The sequence below is a fragment of the Cryptotermes secundus genome, unplaced genomic scaffold, assembly GCF_002891405.2.
Source record: "Cryptotermes secundus unplaced genomic scaffold, Csec_1.0 scaffold1849, whole genome shotgun sequence".
Classification (NCBI taxonomy): Eukaryota; Metazoa; Arthropoda; class Insecta; order Blattodea; family Kalotermitidae; genus Cryptotermes; species Cryptotermes secundus.
In genome coordinates, this window is record NW_019742449.1 from 131,307 (window position 1) to 147,507 (window position 16,201).

The following is a 16,201-nucleotide window of genomic DNA, read 5'->3' on the forward strand; positions in this document are numbered from 1 at the left end:
TGAATAGTTTCATTCTATTCAAAAAGAACACAAAAGAAAAATAACAAGAAGAGAAATTACAGATCCAAGATTTTATATTGGACTGTGTAGAAAAATGACTGAACCAAACAAACAGTGTGGAGAGGGAGAAAAGTCAAGGAATGACGTAGATGACGAATTTATTGCGTCAGACTAGAGTGCAGTCACGCCTCCGCCCTCGACCTTGAAAAGGCCACCAGTGAAAGAGCCAGTAAATCGTCTAGAGGGTGGCTTGAAAATTCACAAAATGGTCCATGTTCCTCCCAGTAACAATAAGAAGAATGGTGCCCTGAGAAAGTGTCGCGTGAGTGCTAAGCACAAGGTTAGAAAAGAAACAAGTATCATGTGTGCAGGCTGTGGTGTGGCTCTCTGCAAACTTTCATGTTTCAATGTTTATCACACGAAGAAAAACTAATAAAGAGGTATGGAAAGGCATTTATTGCATAAAATATTGTATTTTAATTAGTTCCTGAAAATTTCGTTTTTAAAAACCAATTTTTGTTGAAGTTGTTTAGGAAAAAGTAACTACATGCATTTTAGCGACATAAGGTTTAAAGGGCCTGCCAGGACAGGGGTGGGATTTAAATACCCTTCGCGCCAGTCAAAGAGGTAAACTACGTAATGTATAAAGGTGTCCACATGTGAGTTGGAACATGTAAGGAATTCCCTTCAGTGCTAATACAAGATTCAAAACATGTGTAAGGATCAATGTTTCAGACATAAAATGCACATAAACCCTTAAGCCAAGAAATGTTGATTCAAGGAAAATAATAAATTAGGCTAATGGAGCTTTGGCCGGAACCACAAAAAATGTACCTTGGCATGAGGGGAACCATAGCATGTGGGTCCCTTAAATTGGGCTTTCAGTGTAACACACTCACTTCCTACAACAGTACTGCTTTCTGCCATCATTCATTTCAGACGTATTACTATTTCATCTTATTGTTTAAATATGTTAGTATGAGCTGGCTTGGGAATGTAGCCACAGTTTATTGTTATCATGTCTATTGGAAATTAAGTTCCAAGATCCAAATGAGAGACTATGAACAGAATTTTGGTATTGACCTCTTGTTTAGAGAATGCTGCATCCTCATTTACAAATTCTTTTACAGGAACACCCACCCCACCATCACATATTCACATATAAATTGTGAAAGTCTTTTAATACAAATGGGGGCACGCAGTAGCGTAGTTGGTTGAGGGGCTATGCTACAAGCCAGAAGGTCATGGGTTCAAGTCCCGATGAGGTCATTGGATTTTTTTTCAGTTGACCTAACCCTTCCAGCCATACTATGGCCCTGGGGTCGGCTCAACCTCTAACAGAAATGAGTACCAGGAATTAATTAAACAATTTTCCTGGGGAGTAAAGCGCGGCCTGCACATAAGGCTGACAACCTTACCGCCATCTTTGAGCTGACTGTCTAGATAATGTGGGACCCTCAATGTCTGACAACCCTATGGGCCTTCACGGCTTGTTACAGGGATAGCTTTACTTTTTTTTTTAATACAAATGAGAGGAGTTTTCTAAAATATATGGGATTGTACTCTAGCCATTATAGTTTATTTGTTCAATTCAGCCTGGTAATTTATTTTAGGTGTATTGATCAAGCAGTGCTTGTGTGCAAAGATTTGGGAGACTACAGAGATGTGGCATCTTTGGCAGAGAGAGCCTGTAACTTGTACCAGCAACATGGTTCTCCTGATTCAGGTTCTGCATCATTGGACAAGGCAGCAAAGCTATTGGAATCGCAACGTCCTGATCAGGCACTCAGGCTATATCAGCGTGCTGCTGATGTAGTTTTAGTATGTATCATTTTTGCAGAAGTAGCTTAAAGTAAAATGTTCAGTCAGACAAAATATTGCATCTCATATTTCACCCTCTTCATAGATTAGACATCAGGCTGTCAGTTATTCATGCATAGTTTATTGATATTAGAAGCTGGCTCTGCACTTATTTAAAACAAATTGTATTGAATTTATTTAGGATTTATAAAGCCATGAGTTATATATATAATACATAGCCAAGGTTTTGTCCCTCCTATCTTTTTTGTTTGTTCCCACCAGTTTATTTTATGGTTTCCTTTATATTTAATGTGTTATCAGGGCTGTGGTAAGTTGGAGGAAAATGTGAATACCAAACCAGGTCCAGAAACTCAACCACAGTACATGCATATCACTTTAATGGCTGTAGCTGCCCTATATATGGGCAAAAGTAAGGGTAATTATCATAATTTGGGTGTCTTGTATTATGTTTGCAGTAGGAGAGAGGAAACCAAAAACTGACAGGAAAGTTATATTCTTATATACACTAGGTAAGATTGTGAAGATCTGTATTTAAACTAATGTACAACAAAATTGTGTATAGATTTTCACTTGTTTCCCCTTAAGATTACAGTTCATATTCTTACTTTACCTTAGTTCTAATCATATATCTGTTATTAATATGATATAAAAAGCAAAAAACAAAACACTATCGAAATATGAATGTAAATTTGTGGAAAATTGATCGCAACTTCACGTTGGTCCAGTGTAATTGTTGTTCTTAGCTGCACCTTTCAGGATATGCTGGCAGTTTCTTTTTCCAAGTATTACAAGGAACAGGATTAATATAGGATATCTTAAGTCAAAGTAGATAAGTTAATTTCAAATCTTATGATTTTATAATGAAAGAATTTAACAGATGAGGATTTTCTATTATGAGGAGGATCTCTGTACAACATCTAAACGGCTCTGAAAGACTGAGAACTCAAAAGAGATACATAGGAAGTAATAGGTTTGCTTTCTTATTCTGCGTGCACTGCAGTTCATGATGAACCTTGACCTCTGTCATGAGTGTTTGCCATTGGTCTTGATTCTGTGACTTCTGTCTCCAGTTTGTAATGCCCATTGTCTTCTGAACTTCTTCAACTGAATCCAGCCAGCTGATAGCATAATCTGCCTACTCATTGAGTGCCTGCTGATTTATGTGGAGTTAACTTCCTGCAGGGGTTCTGCTCCTGCATTCTAGGAAGGTGTCCCAGCCTTCTCAACCACCCTACTTTGATCACTTCCACTATATCTGGTTCATTATATAATTTATAAAGTTCTTGCTTTGGTAGAGTTAAATCTGCAGATGTTTTTTTGAAAATAGAAGTGTCAAATGTATGAGCTCAATGAAATCAAAACCCAGAGCATACAGATGAGTGAGAATAAATATGGGAATGAAGTTTTAAGTTTACATGGTGGTAAGGATTTAGGTTGACCACAATAAATATAGAAATGCATTAACAAGAGTTTTACATCTGCTCTGCTTGGAAGAAGGCACTAATCATTCTATTCTATAGCTGCTGAGATCCAGTGTGCCTTTTGCCTGAACCTCTTGAACTAAGGATTAGATTGAAGGAGCACATGAACTGTAAACGTAGAATTCATCTGGTGTTTCTTTTGGTTGAAGTTTATGGAAGGGATATGCTGTCAGCCACAGCATGCTACTCTTCATTTGACAGTGGTAACTGATGAACTAGGGGAACTAGGTATGTGGAGTTCTGTGTGGAGATAGACCATAAACATACCTTTAAATTAAAAGAAAATTGAAAGATTCATTACATAAACCATAAATAAATTGTCTATATGCTAACATTTGCAAGCATAGCAACAATGACTAATCACTAAAAGTGGGTAATGCTATATTTCTGCCAGTGTATGGATGAAGACACAATGCTGCTCATGTCACTGTAGTGTGTTTTAGTTTGTTATAGTACTTAGCAAGTTAGTTTGGAAAATATATGAGTGATTGTTGTTGTTTTTATCATTGTTACAGATCGAAGATAGTCAAAGACAAGGGGCTGAATTTACAAGTAAAATTGCACGTCTCATGGTTAAACTACAGATGTAAGTTGTCCTTAACTGTTTCACTTCCTACTCTGTAAATAGTATAGAGAAAGAGACTGTGTTCGAGGGAAAGTTAATTAAAAGGTTTTAATGGGAGAACACATTTTACGGGTCTTGAGGCAAAGATAATATTTTTTTTTAATTTCAGATGTCTTCTCATCTATACGTCAACCCCCCCATATGCATTCATGATGTAGTGCTTAATTAGTTAAGCAGAGGGACAAATTTTCCTTTATCTCCTCTAGTATCAAAGAGTTTTGTAACAATTATAAATATTTGTTGTGTGGCTAGGTTTCCAATGACTTTAGAAAATAGTTATGCTTCCTGGAAGTTAAAATAAAGTGATTGTTTCAATCTTTCCAAGGACACCAGCTGTGCTTACTGATGTTTTTTTGTTTTCCTCAGTTTTTCAAGCTCTCAGGCTATGACTGCTTCCTTCCAAATCTTTCCCATTTGTTATTCACTAATTCGACACTGTATAATCTAAGATACTGACACTTGTAAAATGGACCACAAACCATATAACATTTTATGGGCAAAGATTAGCCTTATAGTATCACATCTGTTAATCTATCCTTGTGTCTGTCCTTACCCATTAATATTGAATCAAGTGACAGATATTATGAAGTTCAGATCTGAACATCATGCCACTATAAATAACAGTATAGTCGGTGCATAAATATGTGACCAGTGTCAGAATCAGTATATTATAATAGTTAACGTAGTCATGACTCTGCCATTGTAAAAAGTAAAGTAAAGCTATCCCTGTAACAGGCCATGAAGGCCCCGTAGGGTTGTGAGATGTTGAAGGTCCCACATTTTCTAGACAGTCGGCTCAAAGGTGGCGGTAAGGTTGTCAGCCTTACGCGCCGGCCGCGCTTTACTCCCCATGAAAATTATTTATTTAATTCCTGGTACTCATTTCTGTTAGAGGCTGAGTGAACCCCAGGGCCATAGTGCGGTCGGAACTCTGCCATTGTAATTTAAATAAGTACATCTCACTGTAAATTTAAAATTACTCAGTGGCTATATATATATTGCTGTCAGGTTCCAGTTTGTAACTTGTGTTCTGTTTATGTACTTCACTTACTGCATTGCATTAAACTTTCTTACCTGTCAAGGCCAGATTGTGTTGGTTATGTGTTTTAGGTATGATGAGGCAGCTGATGCTCTTCGTAGAGAAATAGGGTTGCATCAGCAGTCTGAAAACATTTCCGCTATTGGTCGCCTGGCTGTTGCTTTGGTATTGGTACAGCTGGCACGTGGAGATACCGTTGCTGCAGAGAAGGCCTTCAAAGAATGGGGAAATTGCTGTGATGCCCCAGAGGTAAGCAGTAAAACTCTTTTACGTGCTCATTTTAAGCAGGAAGTCCATGATGCCAGAATTTCACAACATGATAATGTAACTGTATCCAGAACATTCTTCCGCAGCGTGGTTGTAACATAATCCCCAGTTTTGATGTTCCTTAGTCCTGTCTTTCATGGAGAATCTTGTTTAGCCATTGTCAGTAGCCTAAAACTGCAAGGAATCCTGTAACTTGTACACTCATGGAGCATATTAACAATTACAAGTCAGTAATTGTACAAGTTTATGAATTACTTTTGTGCGTAAGTTCCATGTCTAGATTCCCACTCTTCAGAAGTTATCAGACATAGCCTTTATATTTCACAGTAATGTCCTGTTGTAATTCTCCTCCTCCTCCTCATCATCTTTTTCCTTTTCTTCGCATTATCCCCTCATGGGTTTGCTGTCTCAAATTTCCACAGTAATCTCTTTTCCTAGTGCCCATATTTCAAACCATGATCTTCTTTATTGGACCTAATATGTGAGGAGTAGTCTTATGGGATATGAACCCACATGGTTTAGTAGAAGTTTAATGATGTTTTGGAGGAGCATACTTAATAGTCACTGCTGTGAAAAGCTCAGATCTAACTGGCTTAAAGTGTTTTCCAGTGATGTGTATGTCTTCTTGATTCCTTCCTGTTGGAGAGCATGGCGACACTTTTCAGTAACCTTGTGTTAATTTATTATGTTGTAAAACTTTGTTTTTTGTCTTTATATGAAGAGGTATCAGGTAAACAAACTAGGACGCTACATGGCTACTATGTGACTGTTTATTTCACTACAGTACACCAACTCACAGAGCGCAGCACTACTTACTTCCAATCAATCATACCAACATAACACAATCTGAATCTAAATTTCGTCCTGTTAACACCTTTCCACCTCCATTTGTTCTTACAGGCATACCATCACAATACTCTATTTTTTAGGTTTCTTCCCATTATATTTCATTTCTTACTATTCTCCCTGGTCTTCTGAAGGCAGTCCTTAAATAAATTTATGTACACCATTATTTTACTCCTCAATTTTTCAGCTGGTGATTTTGTTTCACCTTCATATAATACAAGGTGGTTCAAATATGACCGGGACTGATTTTTTTTTAAACAAAAATTGCCAAACACTTACTTGCACATGTCAGTCTTCAACATACTCCCCTCCGGAGTCAACACATTCTTTCCAACGTTCTGGAAGCATCCTGATGCCCTTTTCAAAAAAGTTTTGTGGTTGGCGGTGTAGCCACTCCCGAACATTCTGGATGACGGCGTTGTTGTCCACAAACCGCATGCCTTGCAAGTCTGATTTGAGCCTTCCGAACAGGTAGAAATCACTTGGTGCCAAATCGGGACTGTACGGCGGATGTGTCAGAAGGTTCCATTTCAATTTCCGTAGGGTTTCCATTGTTGTTTTGGCCGTATGGGGGTGTGCATTGTCTTGAAGGAAGGCTACCCGCTTTCCACCTCTCTTCCAATTGGATCGGATCTTTTCCTTCACGTCTGTTGCCAGGAGGTCTCAGTAATAAGCTGCCTTGACTGTTCTGGTATCTGTCAGAAAGTCTACATGGATAAACCCCTGCCAGTCCCAGAAGAACGTTGCCATCACTTTTCCTGCCGAACGGCTCCTCCGCGCTCTCTTGGGTTTGGGAGAACTGGTATGCCGCCACTCGCGTGATGATTGCTGGGACTCGGGAATGAAGTAGTGCACCCACGTTTCATCGGTGGTCACTATAGACTTAAAAAATGCATCACCTTCGTCTTCAAACTGCTGTAGGAGACGACTGGCAACTTGCATGCGAACCATTTTGTTCACGTCAGTCAAAGTGCATGGTACCCACCGTGCATTCACCTTGCGATAGTGCAGGTGATATTTCACGATGTCTTCTACATTACCAACACTGATGGACAGCATTGCTCCAAGTTCCTTGATAGTGATGCGCCTATTCTCACGAATAAGTGCGTCTGCACGATCAATGTTTGGCTTGGTGACGGATGTTCGCGGCTGACGATCATGCGGTTCATTCTCCACGCGCTCTCTGCCCTCTCTGAAGCACTTACACCACTCAGACACACAGGTCCATTAGAGACACTCTTCTCCATACTGTTCCTGGAGTCTGTGGTGAATTTCAGCAGACGGGACGTTTTCTCCAACGAGGAATTTGATCACAATGTGTTGTTCCACGCTCCGCGGTACCTTCTGTTCACTCATCACTCTAGCAACTTCCAGACAGGACTGAACAGGTTCTAACCCTAACAGGAGGGAGGGTGGAGATTGTGGCTTCACTCTTTCAAGGTCGCACAGCTGCTGCGCAGTGCGGCTTGTTTACGAAAAAATCAGTCCCGGTCATATTTGAACCACCTAGTAGAATACTTTTAATGCTGTGAAATGTATTTTTCTTAGTTTCCATGGGTATGTTTTTATTGTGTTTGTCATTTTTAATAACTTATTTTATATGAAACAGATGTTTAGTAAAAAATCTATAGATACAGTTATGATCCAGCTGCATGCATGTCCCATACTTAACTGGAATCATTCACAACTGAAGATAAAAATACTTTATGCAGTCAGTGTATTTTTCAACACAACACAAAAGTATGAATACAATAAAAGGTGCTTATTTTTCAACAATCTAATACTACAAAAAATTTCAGGAACTTACATTACACAGCACTAGTGTTGTACCCATCTCAAAAGTTTGCATGACTGCCATATGGATATTATTCATGGCAGAATTAAAGTGCATGAAGTAGGGGTGACTAAAGATATTACGTTCTTACCAAGTTTAATTCATTCAATAGATACTGGGGAGATTGACAAACAAGCACACAGACCCAGACCTGAACATGATGGTACTTCATTTTAGTTTTGGACTTAACCACATAAAATGAGTCAAATTATCAAAAAGATATTTCCAGTAAAAATTACTTTCTATATATAGTTTATTTAACAACAATAAAGAAAACCACAAAAACCTCTGCCAGAATAGCTATTATCATAGCCAAGATTAGAACTGGGCACAACTCAGAAGAATTATTGCTTAAGTCAAATTTCTCAGTGAAAAGTTACAAATAATGAGATCAATAATTATTGATCTCATTATTTGTATCATATGAAAAAGATGAATGTTATAAATTATAATTTATAACATTCATCTTTTTCATATGATACATATTTTTTTAAATGTATGTAATTTTATATTACCATGAAGAAAATGCAATTTTATTCTTTTGCTGTTTTCCATTTTAAGTAACTACCAGGATGAGATTTGATGTAACCTTTCCATCTGTTGGATTGTGGCTGATACATGCAACTTGTTCTGCTAACAGGTACAGACTCTGGAGATGTTGTTACAAGCTTTTGATGAGGAGGATCCACAGGCAGCCCGGCAGGCCCTCAATAACCCTTTCATCAAGCATATGGATGTTGAATATGCCAGATTAGCTAGGGACTTGCCATTGCCTGAAGGTGTGGTGCCTGTATCCAAGCCATCTGTCCGACAAAATGCTGCTCCATCATATGTGTCACCCAAAGCAGTTTCTGCAGCTACCAGTGCTGAGGTAAGTGATCACATTTTGAAGGTGATCCTTTTGGATGCCAGAGATTCTGACTCGAATGGTAGCAGGCTATGCAGGTTCTAACTCACAATAAAGTAGACTTTCTTTGGCTGAAGTTTTAAGCCTCTTAACTCATGTATGTTATACTTTCTCAAGCTCTGTTTGTGCCCAAAGGGGTTGGGGGGAGGATGGTGGTGAAAGAAAATTTACCAGTTTGTCCAGAAAAGTGAAGATTGGTAAAGCACCACATATTTTAAAGCAAGCAGTAATGCCTAAGTTATGAAATATTGCAAAACAGTGTGGTAGATATTACAGTGCTTTATATTTTAAATCCTGTTTTGTATCTTGTCTGGGACAGTTTCTACTGATTATGTTTTCTCAATCCTGTCACTGAATAGCATGTAGAACCAGTATAGTTCTCTCCTATTTGCAGTTATTGATATACTCGTAAACATTTTTGAAGCTCATGACTACAGAGGGGTCAAAAAAATGTACTCACTCTTTGATAGTCAATATCTTTGGAACAAAATGACATGTAGTTACAATTCTTGCGTGGAGAGAGAGAGAGACATTGTATGTGTTCGAAGTGACCACCATCAGTGGCTAAATAGCGTCGATGCCGCCGAACTGCTGAGCGAACTATGGCTGTCAGTGTGCCTGGTGTGATGGCTGCACATGATGCTTCGATGGTTTCTCGTAGCGCGTTCAGTGTAGCTGGCTTTTGTCGATAAACTTCATCCTTCAAGGTTCCCCATAGGTAGAAGTCAAGAGATGTTAGGTCTGGAGACCATCGTGGGTACTCAGTAGCACTTCTTCGACCTATCCATCGTACAGGTAGAGTGTCATCCAAGTATTCCCTGATATCTCGATGGTAGTGAGGTGGAGCACCATCTTGTTGTAGGTAAAATCTCTCATCTCCAAACAGCTCTCAGATGGCAGGGAAAATCGATGTCTGAAGCATATCAAGATACACCTGACCAGTGTTGCAACACCACAGCACTGGAAGCTGGACTTGTTGCTATCCGTGGTCACCCAGATCTTTGCTTATGCACATCATGAACAGTACCATCAGCTTCAAATTTATCCCGAATACGGGCAGTTGTTCGACGTGTTGGTGTTCCAACGAGTTCCAAACTCATTCTGCCATTGTCGTACCTCTTTAATGTTTTCGTACTTCCAGTACCACTTCAATACAGCCTTGCGTTGCTCAAAGAAAACCTTTCAGCCATTGTTGCTGCTGTCTTCTGCTCGTAGCACACACGCGGCACAACACTCACATGACTCATGTAACCTTTGCCATTTGTTGAGAAAACATTACACTACACGACCACACAAGAACTGTAACTACATTTCATTTTGTTCCAAAGATATTGACTATGAAAGAGAGAGTACTTTTTTTGGACCCCCCCATATATATAAGGTCAACAGTTGAAACATTTTTGTTGAATGTAATGATACAAATCAGAGATTTCCTTTTGGAATGCAGGAAGGAAGAAAATCAGCTACAGGGGAATCAAATGAAACCAAATCTCTTCATAGTGATGATGAATATGAAGGTGGTCTATGCTGAAAAATAAATCGTGTTTCCTTCGTGAGTATATAGTTACTGCCATTTTAGCTAACTTTTTTCATGCTTTCTTCCTTTATTTACCTTTGTTTCTTGCACCCATCGTACATTTATATTTCATTAGTCCTAGACAAATGCCATGCCACCAGTTTTTTTCCTGACTGGCCCTACTGTATCCCCTTTATGTGATATAACCTCATAAGTTGATAAATTAGCCCTGTGTCTAACAGGTATTTTGTGAAATATTTTCTTTTCTTCTTTTTTACCATCTCCAGTGTTTTGTCTGCACATTAATATTCTGAACTTGCAGCCATTGACAATAGCTCTCAGTCCCAAGTCCACCAGTAGCAGCATTACATAAGCATTAAAACTAGCTGCTCATTATAACAGACAAAGCAGGAGGAAATGGCATTACAAATGAAGGCTCTGGCTAGATTAGTAATGTCCTCTGAAAACTGTGAAACCAGTGTATTCCAATTTTCTTTTACTTGTATATGTTCTTTACACAAAGTACATGAAATGAAAAGCATAATTGGGAGGTCGTGCCTTGTCTGTCCATGTGCCTGCATGTTTTATCTCTGGAATTACTCAACAAATTTAGATGACTTTTTGTATTGGGAGGTGGCAAATTTAGTTTTCATCAGTACTGGTAAGATGGGAGCTGGGATAGCACAGTCAGTCTTGTGACTGACTGTGGCCTGGATTGCCGAGAGGTTGGAGTTTGAATCTCAGTAGGAGCAAGATTTGTTTACTCTCCACATTGTCCAGACCTGTTATAGGGTCCATCCAGCCTCATATCCAATGGGTACCAGGGGCAAAGCAGCTGGAGCATAAAGTTGACCACTCACCTCCAGCTAGAGCCGAGGTCAAGAATACATGGATCTATACATCTGCTCCACAATACGTTTTCATGACATTGTGCTTAATTAGTTAAGCAAAAGGATAATTTTACCTTCACCTTTATTGGTCATACACTTTATTCACTACTACAATACTTTGTATGAAGCTCAAATTAAAAACACTTAATAAAATTAATTTATGCTTGGTATAAAATATAGAATTAAGGTCTATGACATTTATTTGAAACATTTTTGAAGATCATGATTGTTACTGTGATTCAATAGATATAGAAGACTTAAGGTTTATCATTGTATCAATGGTGATAGAATACAGCAACCAAAAGGTAAATAAAGAAGACTGTTAAACTGAATGAGCTGAACCTATTTCTGAGACCCCCAATGTTGTAATTAAGAAATAAATATTAACTGTCCTGCAACAAGATTTATGTCAGCAATAAATGAATACTGAGCTCTGCAGTGTCCTTAAAATTGCAAAGAACATACAAAATAGTGTATTCCAAATTAGAATATGCCTTTCCATTTTGTGTTTAGAAAGTTTCAGATTGAATCTTGTAGACTGTAGGGAATGGAAGTCACTGCCCTGTACCTATTGTGTCATGTTTCTTAATATTATGTTCTCTTTTTCAGGAATCAAGATGTATATATGACATGGCATTGCTAGATCTACGGTAGTAATGTGATGTGTGTGCATTTTTTCTCATCAGTAATAGAATGTACAAGTTGTTCACAGAAGAATGGCTCTATTGTTTTTCCATCTATTAAGGCATTTCTGTATCTTTGTCAGTCTACATACCCTTGATCTCAGAATGAGACATCTTTTCAGTCAGGGTTTAATTTTTATCTGAAACTAGGCCCATGTGTAATCTGGTAATATATACACAACAAGATACTCATACACAGACTTTCCATTTTAAACAAACTTTATTTATTCCATGTCCAGAAAAGTTATCAAGAAATTCTTTTGTGCCCTTTTAATCTATGTTTAACACTGTATGAAATGTATCTTGTGTGTCCCTGGTTCAGAACCACAGATCCTTATCATGTATACCATCCATTTGAAATTTGTGTCTTTATGTGGAATTGGAGTATTGTTTTATTTTTGATAGTTCATAGTGACATAATGTAACAAATCTGGATTAATTTGAGATTTTACAGTAGCAAAAGGCCAAACTTGTTATGAAGCCCAACGTAGAATTCGGCACAGAAAGTTTGTGTTGTACCAAAGAATGAGATTGTTATGCAGCAGAATGGTATGGTGTTTTCAGTACCAGATTCCAAACAGTATTGCTGGGCCACCACATGTTTTAGTGCCAGACTGCAAAGAACTGTTTTATAAATTCAGTCTGTACATACGAGGTGTGTTCAAAAAATGATGGGAATTTCCGTATTTTGGAAAAAATATTTATTCATTCGTCTACATTAATGTTGTCGCCTTCAAAATAGTCCCCATTCGATATTATGCACTTACNTTTTCAGTTTTTATGGTGAGGTGGGGTGTCTCTGAAAAGTTGAATTTTTACTCCACATTGTTGTGGCCAATTGCATGAGAAAAACATCACACTGTTACTGAAAAGAGCAGATTTCAGATAAAACAAGTGGGTTACCATTACTTGGGCAGGTACACTGTAGTGTAGTGTAGTGTAGTGTAGTGAAGTAAAGTAATAGCACTTCCTTTAAGTACTATAGCTATGTGTGAGATGAGAATGGCATCTGAAATGTCTGCAGACATAAAATTAACACAATTCCATGAAAAAGATATGTACTTAACCATGGCTTCAGAGGCCTCTGAAATAATCCTATGAGAATAATGAAATAAATGGATTCTTCTACTTTTTCTGTTGGATTTATGTAATATAATAGAAACATTTCTAGTCATTATGTACACAGATTTCAAATGGATTTTAATTGCTATCTTAATATATAGCATAAATTCAGGTGTATCCCTTTTTTATGGGCAGTGCAGTAGTTTTATCTGCTTTCACAGATTAATGAATGTTGCTAATGTAAATAGATGTATGCTTGAAAATAAATCCACACAATAAAGCATCCTATCTCTCATGTACACAGTAGCAAAAATACTTGCCTGTTTTCCCTCCTCCAAATGAACAGTCGGGTAATATGATCTCTCTAAAAATGTATATTATAGTTAAGTATTTGTTGATAGCAACAAAAAAGAGTAATCTCTAATCAAAGAATATAAGCAAAATTCTGTTTATTGCAGAAATTCTTATTGCCTGTTTTGTAATGCAAAAACTAGAATAAATGTTCATGTTAACCCATCTATCTACCATAGAGCTTTGTAACATGTATTTATTTACACCGTGTATATTGAGAGAATTACAACAGTAGATTCTCACATTATTTGGCTAAATTTTGAAATACCAATTCAATGTCTTTGTTAACATATAAAACTAAATTTTCCCAATAATACTAAAATGCATTCCCAGGTTGTTTTCTGTACTATAATGGTATTATATAACAGCAGAGGTACAGGAGATTCTTATTCAGACCAACATTTTTCACGATAACCTTTGAGAAGTACTCTGTGAAGATGCAAAAGGTTGTGGCATGAATGTAAAAAGGTATGAGATTGATTTGTACTTGAATACATTCATAGTTTCAGATATCTAAAATACCCTGTTATCCACTGAATTATGACTGCCTTCAGTTAATTTTAATGATTTTTAATGATTAGATTTACTTTTAAAGTAGCTTTTATGGTTAATAACGGGCTCTGCTAAATAGGATTTTTATTCATTCTTGACAAAATAAAAACAGAATGCCTTATGTGGAGATTACATTTGTCCATGGCCTAATATGGTATCAGTACCTAAACTGTTGGACATATATTCTTAAAATCTGATATGGGAGACTTCACTGAAAGTTTCAGGCAATTCAGATTTTCTGTCATGTTAATTTTCCATGAACTGTTTCACAGATATTGTTCTAATTCATTGTTAAAGACTTCCACTAAAAGGTGTCAGGCAATCAGTTTACAGCCCTGTTGATCCATAACAAAGCCTAGTTTACACGAGGCCATAAATGGAATTTTCCATTATCACAAAACCCTACCACAGATTATGTTGACGTTTGATATGGAAGACTTTCACTGAGCTACATTTCATTCCAATTTTTAAGCTAGCTTTGAAGAATGCTGTTGGTAGTTATGTGTACTATATTATGGTACCCTTTCAAATCTTGTTTAAAGTTATTTTAGAGAATAGAGTTGAACATATTACAGAAAGAGAGCAGTAATAATAACTGTTGACTCTGTTGCTACAATATTTGACTGAAGTCGAACAAGGATCGATTACCCCACAGAGTGACATTTGAGTTTAGTCCACATCATCATTCAACTTCATTCAATGGATTATGAAAATGGTGAGAAAATAATACACAGAAGGAAGATTAATGTATGAAGTATCAGTGAAGGAACTTACAAAACCAAGAGCATTATTATGTTACTGTCAACCTATTGCTATCTGCAGCTCTTGACATCAGTTTCATGATATGGATTATTTTGTTGCCCAAAGCATGTTAGTTTTTAGATGTTCTGTTAGTGCTGTAAGGCTGCTTAATATATCACACTGTTTTAAAAACTTATATTGGAAATTTCTGAAGAATCACAGAGTTTTTTAATATACAGGATGTCTACAAAAGGTCTGACACATTTTGATCTTTTAGAAACAGGAAGTGTCCTCAGTAAAAAGAGCTCTGGACGTCGCAGCACAAGCAATGATGATGTTGAGCGTGTCCGAGAAGCATTTCCACATAGTCCCAGGAAATCTTCGAGAGCAGCGGCAAGAGAATTGAATATGCCAGTTTCAACAGTACACAAGGTTCTACGGGAGAAATTATGGCTATATGCTTATAAGATGCAACTTGTGCAAGCTACTGAACCACATGATAAGTCTAAGAGAACGGATTTTGCAACAGATATGTTACGAAGAATAGAGGATGATGAAAGATTTCTTACAACTATATTGTTCTCTGATGAAGCTTGCTTCCACATTTCTGGAACAGTCAATCGCCATAACGTACACATTTGGGGATCAGAGAACCCTCATGAATACCGTGAAATGGCAAGAGACTCCCCAAAAGTGAATGTGTGGTGTGCTCTTATGCGTGATCCGAGTCACTGGGCATTTTCTTTTCATGGAAAAGACAGTCACATCAGTCATTTACCTAGACATGTTGCAGAATTTTGTATTCCCACAAATTGAAGCTCTTCAGCCCAAAATCATTTTCCAACAAGATGGTGCAGCACGTCATTGGAGCACCATAGTTTGTGATGATTTGGACAAACATTTTCCAAGAAGATGGATTGGACAAGGTGGTCAAATTTCTTGGCCCCCAAGATCGCCTGACATAACCCCACTGGACTTTTTCCTCTGGGGATATGTCAAAGACATTGTTTATAAGACGCAGGTGAGAGACATTGATCAATTAAAAACCAGAGTAAGAGACGTAATAACCACTGTGGATGTCAGTATGCTTGCCTGAACCTGGCAAGAAATCGAATATCGTCTTGATATTTTACTTGCAACAAATGGAGCACGTGTACAACTTTATTGACAATAGACACAAAACTTTTGAGTTTCTCAATCCAACAATGTAATCAGCTTATTTCTATCTTTGTTATTTTCCGAATTATTAAAGATCAAAATGCTTCAGACCTTTTGTAGACACCATGTATATTACTTACGCAATCTTAGATAGGTTGATAATCAGCAGATGATTAGTAGTATGAGAGAAAGTAGGTACCAGCATAGTTCAGTCACACAGTTTTGCACCCTGTGTGAGAATTACAGTACAGCTGTTCTGCTTTAGTATACATATGAGTATGTACCACAGATTTGCACATTATACTCGTATGTAACAAATGTACAATCTCCTAAGAGTATAGTATGATTAACTCATTCACTGTCTCAAATTAAGTACTGTTAGTTCCTCGGAACTCTAGCCATGGTATAGGGGTCATACCATCTCTTAT

The 16,201-nt window shown here is 37.5% G+C and overlaps 2 protein-coding genes across 2 annotated transcripts in view; one reads left to right on the plus strand and one right to left on the minus strand.

Annotated features, from left to right (window-relative positions):
* Positions 1-12,676, plus strand: part of LOC111873232 (gamma-soluble NSF attachment protein) — a 28,876-nt gene extending 16,200 nt beyond the window's left edge. The window contains exons 5-10 of the mRNA XM_023867773.2: positions 1,614-1,821; positions 3,818-3,888; positions 5,038-5,215; positions 8,554-8,784; positions 10,268-10,372; positions 11,836-12,676. Of these exons, the coding sequence (XP_023723541.1) occupies positions 1,614-1,821; positions 3,818-3,888; positions 5,038-5,215; positions 8,554-8,784; positions 10,268-10,351 (772 nt within the window). The 3' untranslated portion in view covers positions 10,352-10,372; positions 11,836-12,676. The remainder of the gene's footprint in view (positions 1-1,613; positions 1,822-3,817; positions 3,889-5,037; positions 5,216-8,553; positions 8,785-10,267; positions 10,373-11,835) is intronic.
* The window catches only part of LOC111873231, a 51,873-nt gene that overhangs the window by 32,306 nt on the left and 3,366 nt on the right, over positions 1-16,201 (minus strand). The window lies entirely within an intron of this gene.